This window comes from Astyanax mexicanus, chromosome 7 (assembly GCF_023375975.1).
Source record: "Astyanax mexicanus isolate ESR-SI-001 chromosome 7, AstMex3_surface, whole genome shotgun sequence".
Taxonomy (NCBI): domain Eukaryota; kingdom Metazoa; phylum Chordata; class Actinopteri; order Characiformes; family Acestrorhamphidae; genus Astyanax; species Astyanax mexicanus.
Window position 1 is genome coordinate 15,201,749 of NC_064414.1, and position 15,539 is coordinate 15,217,287.

At 40.9% G+C, this 15,539-nt stretch overlaps 1 protein-coding gene across 3 annotated transcripts in view; it reads right to left on the minus strand.

Annotated features, from left to right (window-relative positions):
* The window catches only part of arfgef3 (ARFGEF family member 3), a 150,691-nt gene that overhangs the window by 94,259 nt on the left and 40,893 nt on the right, over positions 1–15,539 (minus strand). For all 3 annotated transcript variants that reach the window (XM_049481296.1, XM_049481297.1, XM_049481295.1), the window contains exons 10-12: positions 2,918–3,245; positions 1,836–1,948; positions 784–1,736 (exon numbers count right to left, since the gene is read on the minus strand). In XM_049481296.1, the coding sequence (XP_049337253.1) occupies positions 784–1,736; positions 1,836–1,948; positions 2,918–3,245 (1,394 nt within the window). The remainder of the gene's footprint in view (positions 1–783; positions 1,737–1,835; positions 1,949–2,917; positions 3,246–15,539) is intronic.

The window sequence follows — 15,539 nt, forward strand, 5'->3', positions numbered from 1 at the left end:
TGGAAAGATGGCTGTTTGGTCCTGAGTGCAGTTAATGGGGCATGGGAGCTTGAGGTAAGTAATAAGTGATGAAGCTCTCTTACTATCCATTTTAGCATTTTAGGTTTTGACTATACTGTATATGTAGTGGTTGAATAAATTAGGGTTTTGGTTTAGTACCTTTATATAAAATTATATCCGTATACACAAATAAAACCGTATGGCCTCAAGACCTTGGGAAAGATACATTAGGAGAGACCTGGCAGGCAATATTGGCACACATTAATACATCCTCTGTGAGTGCTAAACACTGGGCAATATAATATAAACTAGTGCATAGGGTATATTGAACCATGGCTAAACTGTCTAGAATTTATGGCAATGTAGGGGGCAATTGTGACAGATTCCACCAAGCCCCAGCCAGTTTATATCATATGTTTATATCATATGCTTATATCACTGGACCTTAAAATTCAGTTCAATTTCAGGCACATTGAAAGTACCTGTTGTTCCCGCTCCATTAACTTAATTAAGTTCATGTAACATTGGGACGTGTGTTATGCAACATTATCAAGCAGTTGAATACATTTTACCAGTAGTGGATTAAATACAGATATCATGTAATAGAGTAGAGATAATAAAGGTTAAATTACTCAACTGAATGTAGAAAACCTCCCTTCAAACCTAATTAAAAATAGTAAAAAGAATAAAAATGTTGTAGATTAACTTATAAATCGAAAATAAACAAATTTCATTTGAATAGGGCCCTTTGTTAAGTAAAGTAGCTGTTCTTTGCTAACGTACCTGCTTGCAAGCCAGAGCAGAAGGTGGAAGAGAAGTTTTGGAGTGAGACATCTACGGTCGCAGCATTGTGCGAGGCCAGCAGGCGTGGAAGCAGGGCTGCCAGGGACTGGACGAAAAGCCGGGCACTCTGCTGGTCCGCCTCTTGGTTCTTCAGTAGTTTGAGAGAGAGTGCAGCTGTACGCAGAGATCGGTGGCCCGGACAGTCGCGCGGAGTTTGCTCCTCGTCAGCTAGCGAGCAGTTGTCTGAGCCCATGTCTGAGACGTCGGAGCGTCCAGAGTCCTTCTCAGCAGCAATAGAGTATTGATCGCATGAGTCAAATTCGGTTCGTGACAGCTCCTGCTCATCCATGCTGAAGTTGCTTTCACTGTAGCGTGAGCCATGAGACCGTGCCCGGGACTCCACCGACAAAAAGTTGGTAATGTCTGGGTAGGCCAGGCCGTGGCTGCGTTGGACCACGTCAGGAGGAGCGGTGCTGGCTGGAGCATCGGGACTGTTGCTTTCCCGGGCACATGTCGGGAGGTCTGGGGCTGCCCCTGCACCTCCTCTGCAGGAGGAAGGCAAGGGCAACCGTGGCTCCACACCGCTCTCCTCTGGAGTGGTCTGACTAAGCTCTCCCTCAAGGGTGGTCTGACCTGTGTCTGTGGTGACGCTGATGCTGATGTCAGGGCTGCGCTCAGGAATACCCGGCTCCCAGGGAGCATTTTCAGAGGAAAGCACGTGGCGCTGCCAGCGGAAGTCAGCCTCATTTAACTCCACAGATTCCCTTGCCGACTCGACACCCTCTTTCAAATCATCCAATCGCCTCAGCAGAAGCTGCGCCTGCTCTGGCTGCAAGCCTCGTCCATGGCTGAGCTCGTCCAGAGCACTAAGTAAGGCACAAGCACAGGATACGGAGGAGTAGCAGGCCTCGATACCTCCCTTCACACATGCCTCTGTCATCCCATCCATCACCCTGAGGAACAACACAGGTAATTGTTTTGATTTTCAGTTTGGGGGATTATTAAAGTTACAAAATTAAATGCAATGCTTTAAGTTAATGCAAGACACTTACAGTTTAAGGAGGTCAAGATGTGATTTCCGTTTTGAAAATGATCTTTTCCTGGTATCAGGCTCAAGGACACATGGACCAGCGAGGTCAAACAATCGCTGTGGGCTTCCAAGGATCTGAGTAACAGACAATTTTAATGATTTTTAAACCTTTCACAATTGTCAGTGTTAAAACTTTATCTGACCTTTGTTTATTATGTAATACTTGAGGCTAGTGATTTTGTTTTAGCTTTTCACACAACAGTTATATTAGGTCAAAAAGGTAAAACTAGGTTATACTGATTTACTTGCTCACTGTTGACCATAACAAGAAAATGCGTTCTCAGTAAATGCATATACTGCCTCAACACAGCCAATTCACATAAGTTGTGATAAGAATGTGAAAGTAAAAAGTAAAGATAAAGATATACTTTCTGTTAACTATGCGTTCACGTATGCATCATGGCTGCTTTGCAAATCCTGCATCTGTTTGGAGCTTAGGTCGTGCACGTCCTTCAAAAATTAACACAACACATACGCGAGGTGCAATACACACAAAACCGCTAGGGGCAGTGCAGCCATTCTAGGGATGTTTTTGCATTTTTCAAAGCCGGAAGCCCTTTGCCATGTTTACATTGTGGAAAGCCCTTTCTACGCTCTGCCCTCTAGTAAAAGCCTTCATTGTATATAGGCTAGTATGTTCTCTGTCACATTTACAACGCAGCCGGTTGTCTACGCGAACGCATGGGCAAACAGCAAGTATGTTTCTACCCTAACTGTAGTAAGCTTAAGTAACTGTAGTTAATAGGGGAGGATTAGCATTAGAAATATGCAACAACTGTGGCCTGCTGCCTGATTATTAGCCTGCATGCCCAAAAAAAGTATTACTCAGAAACCAAACATAATCAGTAAAAGTTGGCAGGCTGTAATTTTTCAAGATACACTAAAATGTCCGTGGCAGCTTCCTGGCCACCTATTAAGCCTAATTCTGGGTTATGTTGCCATGGAAATGGTCAGTTGCCACTGTTTTCGCATCTGAGCTTTGGTTTAGACTTCATCTGTGACTGGGAAACTAGGTTTACAATAAAATAAACTGTAAAGTATCACCTCCTTCATAATCTTGATGGCCTCCACTCTGTGCTGTGGGGGTGGGTAGAGCAGGATGCGGTGGTACAAGGACTGTAGCACAGGCTTCATGGACTCCACACAGCCCACAAGCCGGACTAGCTCTGCAGCTATGTAGCAGATGGTGCGGACCACTGGCCCGATTATGGCTGGGGCACTGGAAGAGCACCCAGACCCTCTGCCCTGGTCAGTGACCCCCACACCGGAAGCAGGGTCCGAGTCCTGGGACGGCCCTCCGTGAGCAGAAGTGATTGTTTTATCATTAACAGGGTTCCCTGTGATCACAACAAGTGTTGGACACAGCTGTTTCCTGTAGGGTGGAAGTCAAAATTGGTCATAAATGTGAAGTTACTATATACAGACGGCACTAAATATAGTAGTCTGACAGAGAACAGCAGCAACATTCCTCAGGCTTACATAGTTGTTTTAATTAAAAAGTTTATTAATTTAAAAAATCAGTGATCTATTCAAAAAGAGAGTTACTGCAGTCACAGATGGTCAAACCATCCAGAGAAAGTAAAAAAAAATCAGCCTGGGAGCTCTAGCCAGCTCGGACCGGCACCTGAGATGTCCATGCTGTTGGAACAATTCCTGGGGGAGGGCTTTTATTTCTGAATTTGCCCATCACTACAATTGATGATTTTAACTGTGATCTACTAATATTCTTAGGCCTGCCGTGATAATTAAGTTTACTTATCATACGATCTATTTTTTTAACCGCGATCATTTGTGCCGACATTGATAACAGCCACTGGGTTTCCGCGTGAGTTTGTTTACATAAGAACGAACTGGCTCCCGACGAATCTGTCAGACAGCGACATGTGCACGCAGAGCCTAAACCATAGACATCATATACATTGACTGACGCAATCTATTGGAGCCGGTGTGTCAGCGTGGCCGCCATGCGCCCCCAGTGCATAAATTTACACTGAGGAAGCCAAATGAGCGGGGAGAACCAATCAAGGCAAATGAGCCGGTATGACGACTACATTTCAAAACAGTGGAAACTAAGCAGAGATCTTATTTAAAGCAAGACCATCCAGCCCTATTTTCAGAGCTGAATATGGAATATGAATATTATTCCCCCAGAGAGATCCTGCCTCAAGCCACACACAGTAAACATGCTGGTGTTCCTTACTCGGAATTTGTCCGACAGGTAGATTAAAAAATACATTTATAGCAAAAGCTCTGGCCTGCTGAGCTATCTGTGTCTGTGATTATATGAACACGTGTGTTTTTGAGCTAATGTGTGTTTTATAGCATATACATATATGATCAGAAAAAATAATCTGCAAGTGCCTTTGTGTCCAGAGTAAAAAAAAAAAAAAGTAGAATTAATGTAAATGTTACTTTAATCTATATGTTGTTACTTTATTCTTTTTTTTTTTTTTTTACAAAGGTCTGTTTACTATTTGGTGCAGTTTTTCTAAACCCACTGAGTCCCAGTGTGGTTGTGCTTTATTTGTTTTATTTATTTAGAATATTAAAATTTGGAAGCCAATGGTCTGTTCTCAATAATAAAAAGTTAGTTTCACGTTAAAATGCTGTAATAGTATTATTATGCTAGTACATTATTACTGTGGCACATTGTCTTAAAGCTCCTTTGGGAGCCCAGAAGCAGGAAAAGAGAAGAATTCTATAGTAGCACTTTAAAATGACAATATTATCTATGTTTTGTTATTGTGACAGGCCTAAACATGCTATGTTGAAATACTACAGGGGGACAAACATTTATAGTTCAATCCCAATTTAAAAAGTATAGAACACCATGTAAAATGTAAGTACAGAATGCAATGATATGGAGAGATGGGACATTTTGCTATTCCCTGAAAAACATAAACTCATTTAGAACCTGATGCAACAGTGCCTCTCAAAGTTGGGGCATTGGCAACAGACAGATCTACAAATCTACAACAACCTCACTACCATGTCAACAAAATGCTGAAATAATCTTCCTTTACAACGGACTGAGGCAAACAATTCCAGCATGTTATCAGTGTTCAGATTCAGTTCAAAAGCCTGTATCTTTGATGTTATGAGGTGGCATTAGTTCCAATGGTGTGGGCAGCGTACACACTTGGAAAGGCTCTACCAATGCTGAACAGCATTTAGAGGTTTTAGGACATGTGCTCCAATCGAGGCAACATCTCTTTCACGATGACCTTGCACATTTCAGAAAGACAATGCTGAACCAAAAACTATATCTATTAGATCATATTAGATTATTCGAACACTAAATTACCACAACAGAAATACATTTTAGAAGCAATGTAAAGACAATATTACTGGGTACAGTTTATTTTTAAAGAGTCTATTCTGATTATTGTACATATTTAAAACCGCTAGGAATGCACCGATGCTGGAATTCTGGCCACTGTTAATATCCGATTGTAATACTACAGACATGAGTCAAACGCTCGTGGTAAAAACAAAACAAGGCTTTATTACAGGGCACGTAAACAAAGAGCTTAGTTTATATACATGAGTAAATTTCAAACACCATAACACAATCTAAAATTCCAGAAATCTGTACACATGACACTCATGCATGCTAGGGATTGTAGTTCCTGACCATTGACAGGAATGGAAGAGTTAGTGTTTAGTACTACAGGGTCCATAGTAGGCCTGACACCGATATTACATGTGTATAAATCTTCCTGTGGGGTTGAAGTGTAACAAAAGTATTCAGCCTACCTACAGTTGTGGTCAAAAGTTTACATACACTTGTAAAAAAACATAATGTTATGGCTGTCTTGAGTTTTCAATAAGTTCTACAACTCTTATTTTTCTGTGATAGAGTGATCGGAACACATACATGTTTGTCACAAAAAACAGTCATAAAATTTGGTTCTTTCATAAATTTATTATGGGTCTGCTGAAAATGTCACCAAATCTGCTGGGTCAAAAATATACATACAGCAACAAAATTTGTCAATTTTGGTGATGTAGCGAGTTGTGTCAATCAAATTAGCTTCATGTCATGGCCTCTTCACTTCTTGTAAGTGATTCTGATTGACTACAGCTGTTGACTTCTCATGAGCCCATTTAAATAGGGCTCATTTGACCCAGTGATTAGACTCAGCTACAAAAGCTACAATGGGAAAGTCAAAGGAACTCAGTGTGGATCTGAAAAAGCGAATTATTGACTTGAACAAGTCAGGGAAGTCACTTGGAGCCATTTCAAAGCAGCTACAGGTCCCAAGAGCAACTGTGCAGACAATTATACGCAAGTATAAAGTGCATGGAACAGTTGTGTCACTGCCACGATCAGGAAGAAAACGCAAGCTATCACATGCTGCCGAGAGGAGATTGGTCAGGATGGTCAAGAGTCAACCAAGAATCACCAAGAAGCAGGTCTGCAAGGATTTGGAAGCTGATGGAACACAGGTGTCAGTCTCCACAGTCAAGCGTGTTTTACATCGCCATGGACTGAGAGGCTGCCGTGCAAGAAAGAAGCCCTTGCTCCAGAAAAGGCACCTTAAGACTCGGCTGAAGTTTGCTGCTGATCACATGGACAAAGATAAAACCTTCTGGAGGAAAGTTCTCTGGTCAGACGAAACAAAAATTGAGCTGTTTGGCCACAACACCCAGCAATATGTTTGGAGGAGAAAAGGTGAGGCCTTTAATCCCAGGAACACCATGCCTACTGTCAAGCATGGTGGTGGTAGTATTATGCTCTGGGGATGTTTTGCTGCCAGTGGAACTGGTTCTTTGCAGAAAGTAAATGGGATAATGAAGAAGGAGGATTACCTCCAAATTCTGCAGGAAAACTTAAAACCATCAGCCCGAAGGTTGGGTCTTGGGCGCAGTTGGGTGTTCCAACAAGACAATGACCCAAAACACACATCAAAAGTGGTAAAGGAATGGCTAAACCAGGCTAGAATTAAGGTTTTAGAATGGCCTTCCCAAAGTCCTGACTTAAACCCCATTGAGAACATGTGGACAGTGCTAAAGAAACGGGTTCATGCAAGAAAACCATCACATTTAGCTGAACTGCACCAATTCTGTCAAGAAGAGTGGTCAAACATTCGACCTGAAGCTTGCCAGGAGCTTGTGGATGGCTACCAAAAGCGCCTAGTTGCCGTGAAAATGGCCAAGGGACATGTAACCAAATACTAATGTTGCTGTATGTATATTTTTGACCCAGCAGATTTGGTGACATTTTCAGCAGACCCATAGTAAATTTATGAAAGAACCAAATTTTATGACAGTTTTTTGTGACAAACATGTATGTGTTCCGATCACTCTATCACAGAAAAATAAGAGTTGTAGAACTTATTGAAAACTCAAGACAGCCATAACATTATGTTTTTTTACAAGTGTATGTAAACTTTTGACCACAACTGTATATCAATACTTAATAGAGCCACCTTTTACTACAATTACAGCTGGCTGTATGTTTACCTGCCATTTCTGCTAGTCTGAGTTCAAAATGGGTGTCCGGCTTAAAGTTTTCAAGTCGGAACATTTTCAGAAACAGCTAAAAAAAATATACAGAGCACTGTTGTGTTCCTTTATGCACAGCGTCTGCTAAGTTTAATGGAAAATTAAGCTTTCATAGCTTCTTGGCTCAGAGTGATCTAAGGACACAATGGTTAATAAACATCTGCCAGGACCACTTCACCATTACGCCACATACAAAGGTCTGCAGCAGACATTTCATACTAGACCACCTGTTTGAATTAAAAATGGCAGAAGGTTGGGGAAGATTGGCAAAGGATGCAGTGCCACTCCTTTTTCAATGGAACGACTACAGCACCCAGGCTCCAAGGCTAAGTGTATGGGAGAGAACAGAAAGGCCAGCTGAACCTACCTGCCTAGATGATTCACCAGCTGATCTTACAATGGATCACGATTATTTTTCTGCTCCTGAGCCATCATCGCTAGACATGTGTTGAAAACACAGTGTATGTGTAGTAAACACAGCTAGCTAGCAATATGTGCAATACACCGACAAGTTGACACCCAAAACTGAAAAATGTAACATAAATATATTAATTTTGCCAAAAGATTCCCAAGCTATGACCACCTAATGTCATTTTGGTGGCTTATTGAGCCATCAGTCCACAAAATGGTTCGGTCTCGAGAGCCAAAGCTGCAGCTAAAAAGAACGAAGACGTGACCCATTCACGACCGTCAGGGGTACGGTACATTTTTTTGTAACAAAAATGTTTATTTTACAGTATGACGGTTGAACGTGTGTGTTTTGGGTAGGGAAATCAGCAGCGGTTATAGACACTAGCTCCTTTAAGACAGGAACTGATGACACCTGATTTACAGGTTATGATGTTACTGTAATATTTGGAATAAATTACCTGATGTTATAAATGTTGTCTTATTTACAGTCTCACTTAATAGTTGTAGTAGTTGTGGTGTATGACACCTGTCAGTGCAGTCTCAGCTTTCCAGTACCTCAGTAAAGTCTTTGAATGCTTTAAGTAGATTGTTTTTACATTTAATAATTGTATATTAATTTAAAACTTTTACAATATTACCTTCACAGAGGCAGGTGCTCCAGCCAGTTGATGAATTTTTCCTTTTCCTCGTGCATCTCTCTGTTGGCCTGAGAAAGACTTGTGACACCGCTTTAACATCCATCCTTCCACAGTCAGCCGAATAATTTCAACACAGACAAACTACCTTTACACGTTTCTCGGATGTGTGTGCATTTGGTTGTCACAAGAGGAAGTGAAAAACAACCTCCCTCCTGGATACAAAGACTTTCCTGATACTCAGGTAATCTTGAAAGGCACTGAGCTCAGGTGTCAGACACCATTATCACCACTCCTACAAAGTGAGATGTACTCCACATACAAGTCACACTGCACCATGAAGGGCCTGGTTGGCATAGCCCCACACGGGACACCTCACTTTATGACAGTCAGAGTTGACTAATTTGCTCACTGAAGAAATGGCAGTGATGGTCAGATGCCTGCATACCAGGTTTTTGAAACCCCATCCATAGCTCGAATACAAAGAAAATTGTTTGATGGTGTCATTTCTCTTACCCATACAGTAAACATTAGTCAGTTCTTTACAGTGGCATGCCTATTACCAAATTATCAAAACAAAGCACAAGTTGGCATGGGTTAAATAAGTCCAGTCCTAGGGAGTCCATCTCCTCTATAGTTCATACTGTTGTATTTCCCAACAATACAGATTCAGCTCCTGATGTGAGTAGCCAATTTACTAAATGTAAATAGTTCGCAGCACTCACACACACACGGTCATGCCAAAAGCGCTCCTGTGTCTCCCACACTCAGCTCCCTTTGTGATTTCCAAGCCTCCAACTACAATACCCAGAACGCACCACACCATGACATCACGCATACACCTGTTCACATGACGCACCACATGAGTCCTGATCCCATGGATATCCATAAAGTCAGACTGTCTGCTGCTGAAAGGCAACGCCGTATACGCCTTCATCTGTACCTCTACTGCGGGGAACCGGGTCATCTGAAAGCTGCTTGTGAACTCCAACCCAAATCTGCTATGGCGCCAGCACTGGGAAAGCTGTTTCACTTTGCCTGTTATCAATACTTCAACGGATGTGTTTTGTGTCTCAGCTCTAGATTCTGGGTCGGAGGGGAACTTTATCAGCACGGACCTGGTAAAGGAGCATGCTGTACCCACCAGGGAGCTTCAGAGACTCATCTCCATGCACACTATCGACGGGCAGACAGTACGCTCCAAACCAGTTACGCACCAGACTTTACCTCTCATCCTCCAAACCAGCGCTTTTCATTTGGAGGAGATCCCATTCTTCGTGCTCCCACGCACTGAACAACCTCTTGCCCTGGGTGCACCCTGGCTCAAGACACACTACCCCACCATTTCATGGAGTGTGGGGGACATCACTGCCTGGTCCCTGTTTTGCTGTGAGAACTGTTTAATTTTTGACTCATTAACTATGCAGTTTACTTCTGTTGAGAGCCCCAATGCTGTAGATTCCCCTGATATACCCTCTGAATATTCTGATTTCACTGATGTGTTTAGCAAAGTTAATGCCACTATGCTACCTCCACATCACTTCTATGATTGCGCAATAGACCTGTTAGAAGGTGCCATACTACCTAAAGCTTGTGTTTACCCTCTAACTCTTGATGAAGAGAAGGCTATGGAGGAATACGTTAAGCTCTCGCGCAGGGTTTCATTCGTCCATCCAAATCTCCTGTTTCTTCTTTGTCAAGAAGAAGGATGGGGGTCTGAGACCCTGTATTGACTACAGTGGTTTAAACGGCATTACGAAAAAAATTGCGTATCCACTCCCGCTCCTAAACAATTTCGCAATGCCAAATATTTTACTAAGCTCGACCTCTGCAGCGCTTACAACCTAGTTCGCATTAGAGAAGATTATGAGTGGAAAACGGCTTTTTCACTTTTCACCACACACGTCCAACAAGTCCGCCAGGTTCTTCGTCGTCTTCACGAACACAACCTCTATGCTAAAGCCGAGAAATGTGAATTTTATCTACAGCAAGTCATATTTCTCGGCTATTTTATCAGTGCGAATGGCGTCCTGATGGACGATGACAAGTTGCTGCAGTCACTAGTTAGCCAGTACCCCAATCTATTAAAGACCTCCGTTTTCTGGGGTTTACTAACTTCTACAGACGGTCCATCCGTAATTTTAGCAGCATCGCCGCTCTGCTCACTGCTCTCACTAAAGGCGCTACTAAAACACTTAAATTGTCCCCCAAAGCAGAGCGCTCTTTTTCAGAGCTTAAAGCCACTTTTACATCAGCCTCGATCCTTAAACATCCTATCCCTGAACTGCCCTTCGTGGTAGAGGTGGATGTCTCTGAATCTGAAAATTGCACAAAACTCATTGGTCAACTCCACCTCTGGTCTCACTCCCTTCAGTATGTTCTGGGTTTTCAGCCTCTTTTAGCTCCTTGGACAGCGGTGTCTTCCAACATTCCGGCTGTGGATGATTGGATGAAGTGCTGCGAGCAGGTGTGGTGACAACCCCAGCTTCCAGCCTGGAGATCGGGTGTGGCTCTCGACCCGGGACTTTAGGTTTGAGGGTAGTTGCAGAAAACTCTTGCCGAAGTATATCGGTCCCCTTAAATTCTGTCTCACATCAATGAGGTTACCTATAAGGTTTAGTTACCTCCCCATTATCGTGTTAATAACTCATGTTTCATATATATTTCATGTGTCATGTGTCTCATGTGTCTCTCCTTAAACCTATGGTCCCGGGTCCTCTGGCTGATGCTGCACCGGCTGACATTCCGCTCGCGGCAGCGGAGGGGGAGGACGCATCCACGTATGCTGTTTGGGAGGTGCTGGATTCACGCCAACGTTGTGGTATTCTACAATACCTCATAGACTGGGAAGGGTACAGCCCGGAGGAACGGTGTTGGGTGGCTGCCAGGGATGTGCTGGATCCTGCTTTGCTCGTGGACTTTTACGTTACCCTGGTAGGTAAGCCTGCGCACAGACGCTCTCTAGCCTGCTCTGTTCCTGTCCTTCGGAACTCCCGCTCTGGTGGGTCCCGTTTGTCAGGTACCTCAGCTCCGTGTATGATCTATTTTCTGTGTTTTTCCGAATACGATTTTCGCCTACGCCCATCTATTGGATTTATCTTGTGTATGACCTGGGGGGTATTCCAGAAAGCAGGTTAAGTGACAAAACCGGGTAAGTAAACTCAGAGTTAACGGAAACTCAGAGTTTTCCGTTCCAGAAACCGAGCTTAGAGAGAACCTGAGTCAGTTACTATAGCAACTTACGCTCTGAAGCTAACCTGCTCGCTGGCAGGTTAGCTTACTCCGAACTCAGGGTTACGGGCACTTTTCTCATGCAAACGGATCCAGTTGATATTGAAGCGCAAATTATTCGCAGAGCTCTCCGTCCTGAACGAGTAATTAGACCCAGATTAGACGTGTTTTTTAGTTTCTCCTCCAACGTTACCGTTTTTCCTCGCAGTCAATGTTATACCTAAATAATATTTTAAAGCCACACATTTAAAATATCCCACATCGTGGATCAGCCTTTTAAAGTATGCCTAACTTTAAAACAGTTGTTGTCCAGTTTTGTGGTGTTCCTGGGCATAAGCCTTTAATGAACATTAAAGAGGAATTCCACAGAATTGCAGGGTTGTCTTTATAACGAAGATTACAAAATTATCAGAAAAATGGGAAGTGGAAGATAAGTAGCTCTGCAAAATTATATTCATAAAATAAATAAATAAATAATTATATTATGAAAATAATATTTTAGGATTTCCAAGAGTCATTGGATGCATGGATGGAACCCACTTTCCAATTAAAGCACCTGCCTTAAATTGTAAACACAAAATCCTTCCACAGCATTAATGTACTTACTTACATAAATGTACTACTTAAAAAAAAATAAAGGACTAATATTTAACACATTACACAAACTTATTTTCTCCTCCATTAATGATTCCATGAGTGATGGGCCTCCCACTGTTCTGTGAAAGTGCCAGCTCCTCTGCCTGGGTAAAAGGTGGCGGTGGTGGCACCCCTCCTGTTTTTCTTACCTCAGCCTTTTTCCTATTAGCTACAAAACCAGAATCAACTGTAGGGCAAACTAAGCTTGATAAAAGTAACAATATTAGGTAGTTGTGTACAAGTCATACCACTGTGGACTATGTTTTTTATATTTCAATTTCACTTGCTGCCATGTGCGTTTAATTCCACTTGGATTACACCTAAATTAATTAAAAAAAGAAGAAAAGTGTACAAATTAAGACAAATAAAAATGTTTAAATAATAATAACGACTTAACAATTACATTAAACAACAATTAAAATATTTTCCATGTTTTTTGACTAAGTGCATTGTTGTGAGTTTTTAATTTTTATGTTAACTCACGCATTGACTCTGTCGGCTATTTTTGCCCAAATTGACTCCCTTTGCTTTGCTGCTTTTATGCCTGAATATGATTTCACACTATGATTTAATACTTTGCATACGCAGATATTAATATTTCCTGCTCCATAGGGGTGATATATGATGCCTTGTTCTTTCCCTCATTCATTTTCATGGTCAATCCCTGTTTCAGCGCTCCGTTGAGAATGCCTGTTTGTAGGTTGCCGTGAACGCGCTTCAGCTGGGTTTAACTTAATCAGAGTTGAGTAACCTAACTGTGGACTGTGTTTAAAACTCTGCCTATTGCCTTTGCCCTGTGTTTTGGTTTTACTCCTGTGTATTACCTGGACTGTATTATCGACTCTGATTTTTGCCTGCTCCTTTTCACTGCTTGCCTCTCTGGACTGTCCCCCGTTTATGGTATGGTTTCATGGTATGGCCTTTACATAAAGTCTATAAACTGCGTCCGCACTTGTCTTGTTATATATAACAAATAATAATGTATATAATATAATAATATAAAATAGAATATTATATATAATAGAATATATAATATAATAATTAATATTGAATAAATAATATAAAATTATCGAGTTTGATGATAATTATAAACTTACAACTGTCTGAGGTTTATGCCAGGATTGTTCTGTTTCAGTACAGCTGTGCACAGGGGGGGACTACTGGCACACTGAGCTGAGAGAAATGTGCCGTTTGAAAAAGCAAAGCCACTATGTGGTTGCAAAGAACAGTGCCTGCGACACATGAACAGCATGTGTGTGTCAACACAACAGGAGATGAATCACAAAGCCTGATCTGTAAAAGTGAAAGCAAAATTAGGAATGACTTCGCTTAATACAGGGGTTCCCTATACCAGTCCTGGGGATCCCCTAACACATTTTTACCTAGTTATCTAGTATCTTGTACCTGATTAAACTAGTTTTGGTTTAGGGTTATTGAGCGCTGAGCTGAAAAGTTGTATTAAAATAAAGCGAAAACAAAAAATGTGTATGACAAAGACCCCAAGAATGGAACCTGGAACCTCTTGCTTCTGACAATAGGTTTTGGTTAGTAGAACTAGGGTTTGAATAAAACCCTTAAATTGTGTTAGTATTGTTAGTCTATGAAAACTGATTTGAACATCTGAACTTTAGTGAAATAAAACACAACCCAGTCACAGAGACCCCATTTTCTACATAGATTTGTGTTTTTTAGCTTATTAACTAAGTTCAATCAACCTTTATTTTCACTCGGGGAAAAAAAAACATTGAGGGTGACCCTCATTTACAATGTTACCGAGCCTTTGTAACATCAAAGGGATTGAGCACATTAATAATTTAGAAACAATAAGAAATAAAATAGTAAAAAAATAAAAAAATAAATAAGTACTAATTTTAAATCAACATTTAATAAAAATATTTGTGTGAAACAGAAAATTCTAAAATAACATAAAAAAACATATTTGACACATAAAAAGTAAAAAATCTATAAAATAAGTAAATGGATAATAGTAAAAGTAAAGTAAAATGTTAAAATTGATAAGTGATTAAAGAATAATAGCACTAAAAACAAAAATGAAAATATAAAGTATTAAAATGAAATAAAAAATAATAAAAGTAATAATACATAAACAAAATGAATAAATAAATAAAAATAAGAAAAATATAAATAAAATAAGAAAAAAGGATAAACAAATAAAAAAGTCATTTAAAACAGTCACAGGCTTTCTGATGGTGATTAGAAACTAAAAGTTTAAAATGGTTCAGTGATCCCAGCGAGCTGAATGTTTCCTGTAGAAAAACTCTTGGTACCTGACAATTGATCCAGCCACTGGAGTGAGTCTGATATGCATTATTATTAAGTGAGATCAGTGAAGAGATATAAGCTGGGAAATGCCCAGAGAGTGGTTTATAGATAAAAATTAGCCAACGAGATTCTCTTCATGCAGCTAGTGAGGACCAACCAACTCTATCATATAGTGTGCAGTGGTGAGTAGTGTAAGGGTCGCCAGTAATAAATCTCAGAGCAGAGTGGTAGACTGTATGTAGTGGTTTGAGAGCGCTGGCGGACGCTTTTTTTTATAAATTACATCACCATAGTCCAGCACTGCTATTATGGTTGCCTCCACTATTCTTGTTTAGCGCGCACGGGTAAACAGGACTTATTCCGATAAAGGAATCCAAGCTTTTGTCTGCACTTAATTGCGAGTTTGTTAATGTGGGATTTAAAAGAACGTTTTTCATCGAGCCAGATACCGAGATATTTATACTTGCTAACTTGTTCAATGGTGGATCCTGTCAGAGTAGTAATAGTTCCGGAATTTAAAATAATATTTGGAAATCTGGAAAACAGAATGAATTTGGTTTTATTCGCATTTAAAACCAACTCGAGTTCATATAGAGCAGTCTGTAGAGTGTTAAAAGAACATTAAAGTTTTTCTATTGCAGCATGTGCAGAATCCCTTGAGCAGTATAAGATTGAATCATCTGCATAAAAGGTGTAATTTGCAGTCTAAGGTAGAGGCGGCAAGATCATTGATAAAAATATTAAATAAAACTGGACCCATGATTGAGCCCTGTGGGACTCTGATTTATGGTTTCCAATAGACACACATTGTATCCTGCCGAAATCCTGGGCCCACAGAGTTGCATTATTGCTAAAACCAATCTTATATAAAGAACCTAGTAGTAAATCATGATCAACAGTATCAAAGACTTTTGTGAGATCAATAAAAATGGCAGCACAGTACTTCTTCTTGTCTAGAGCCA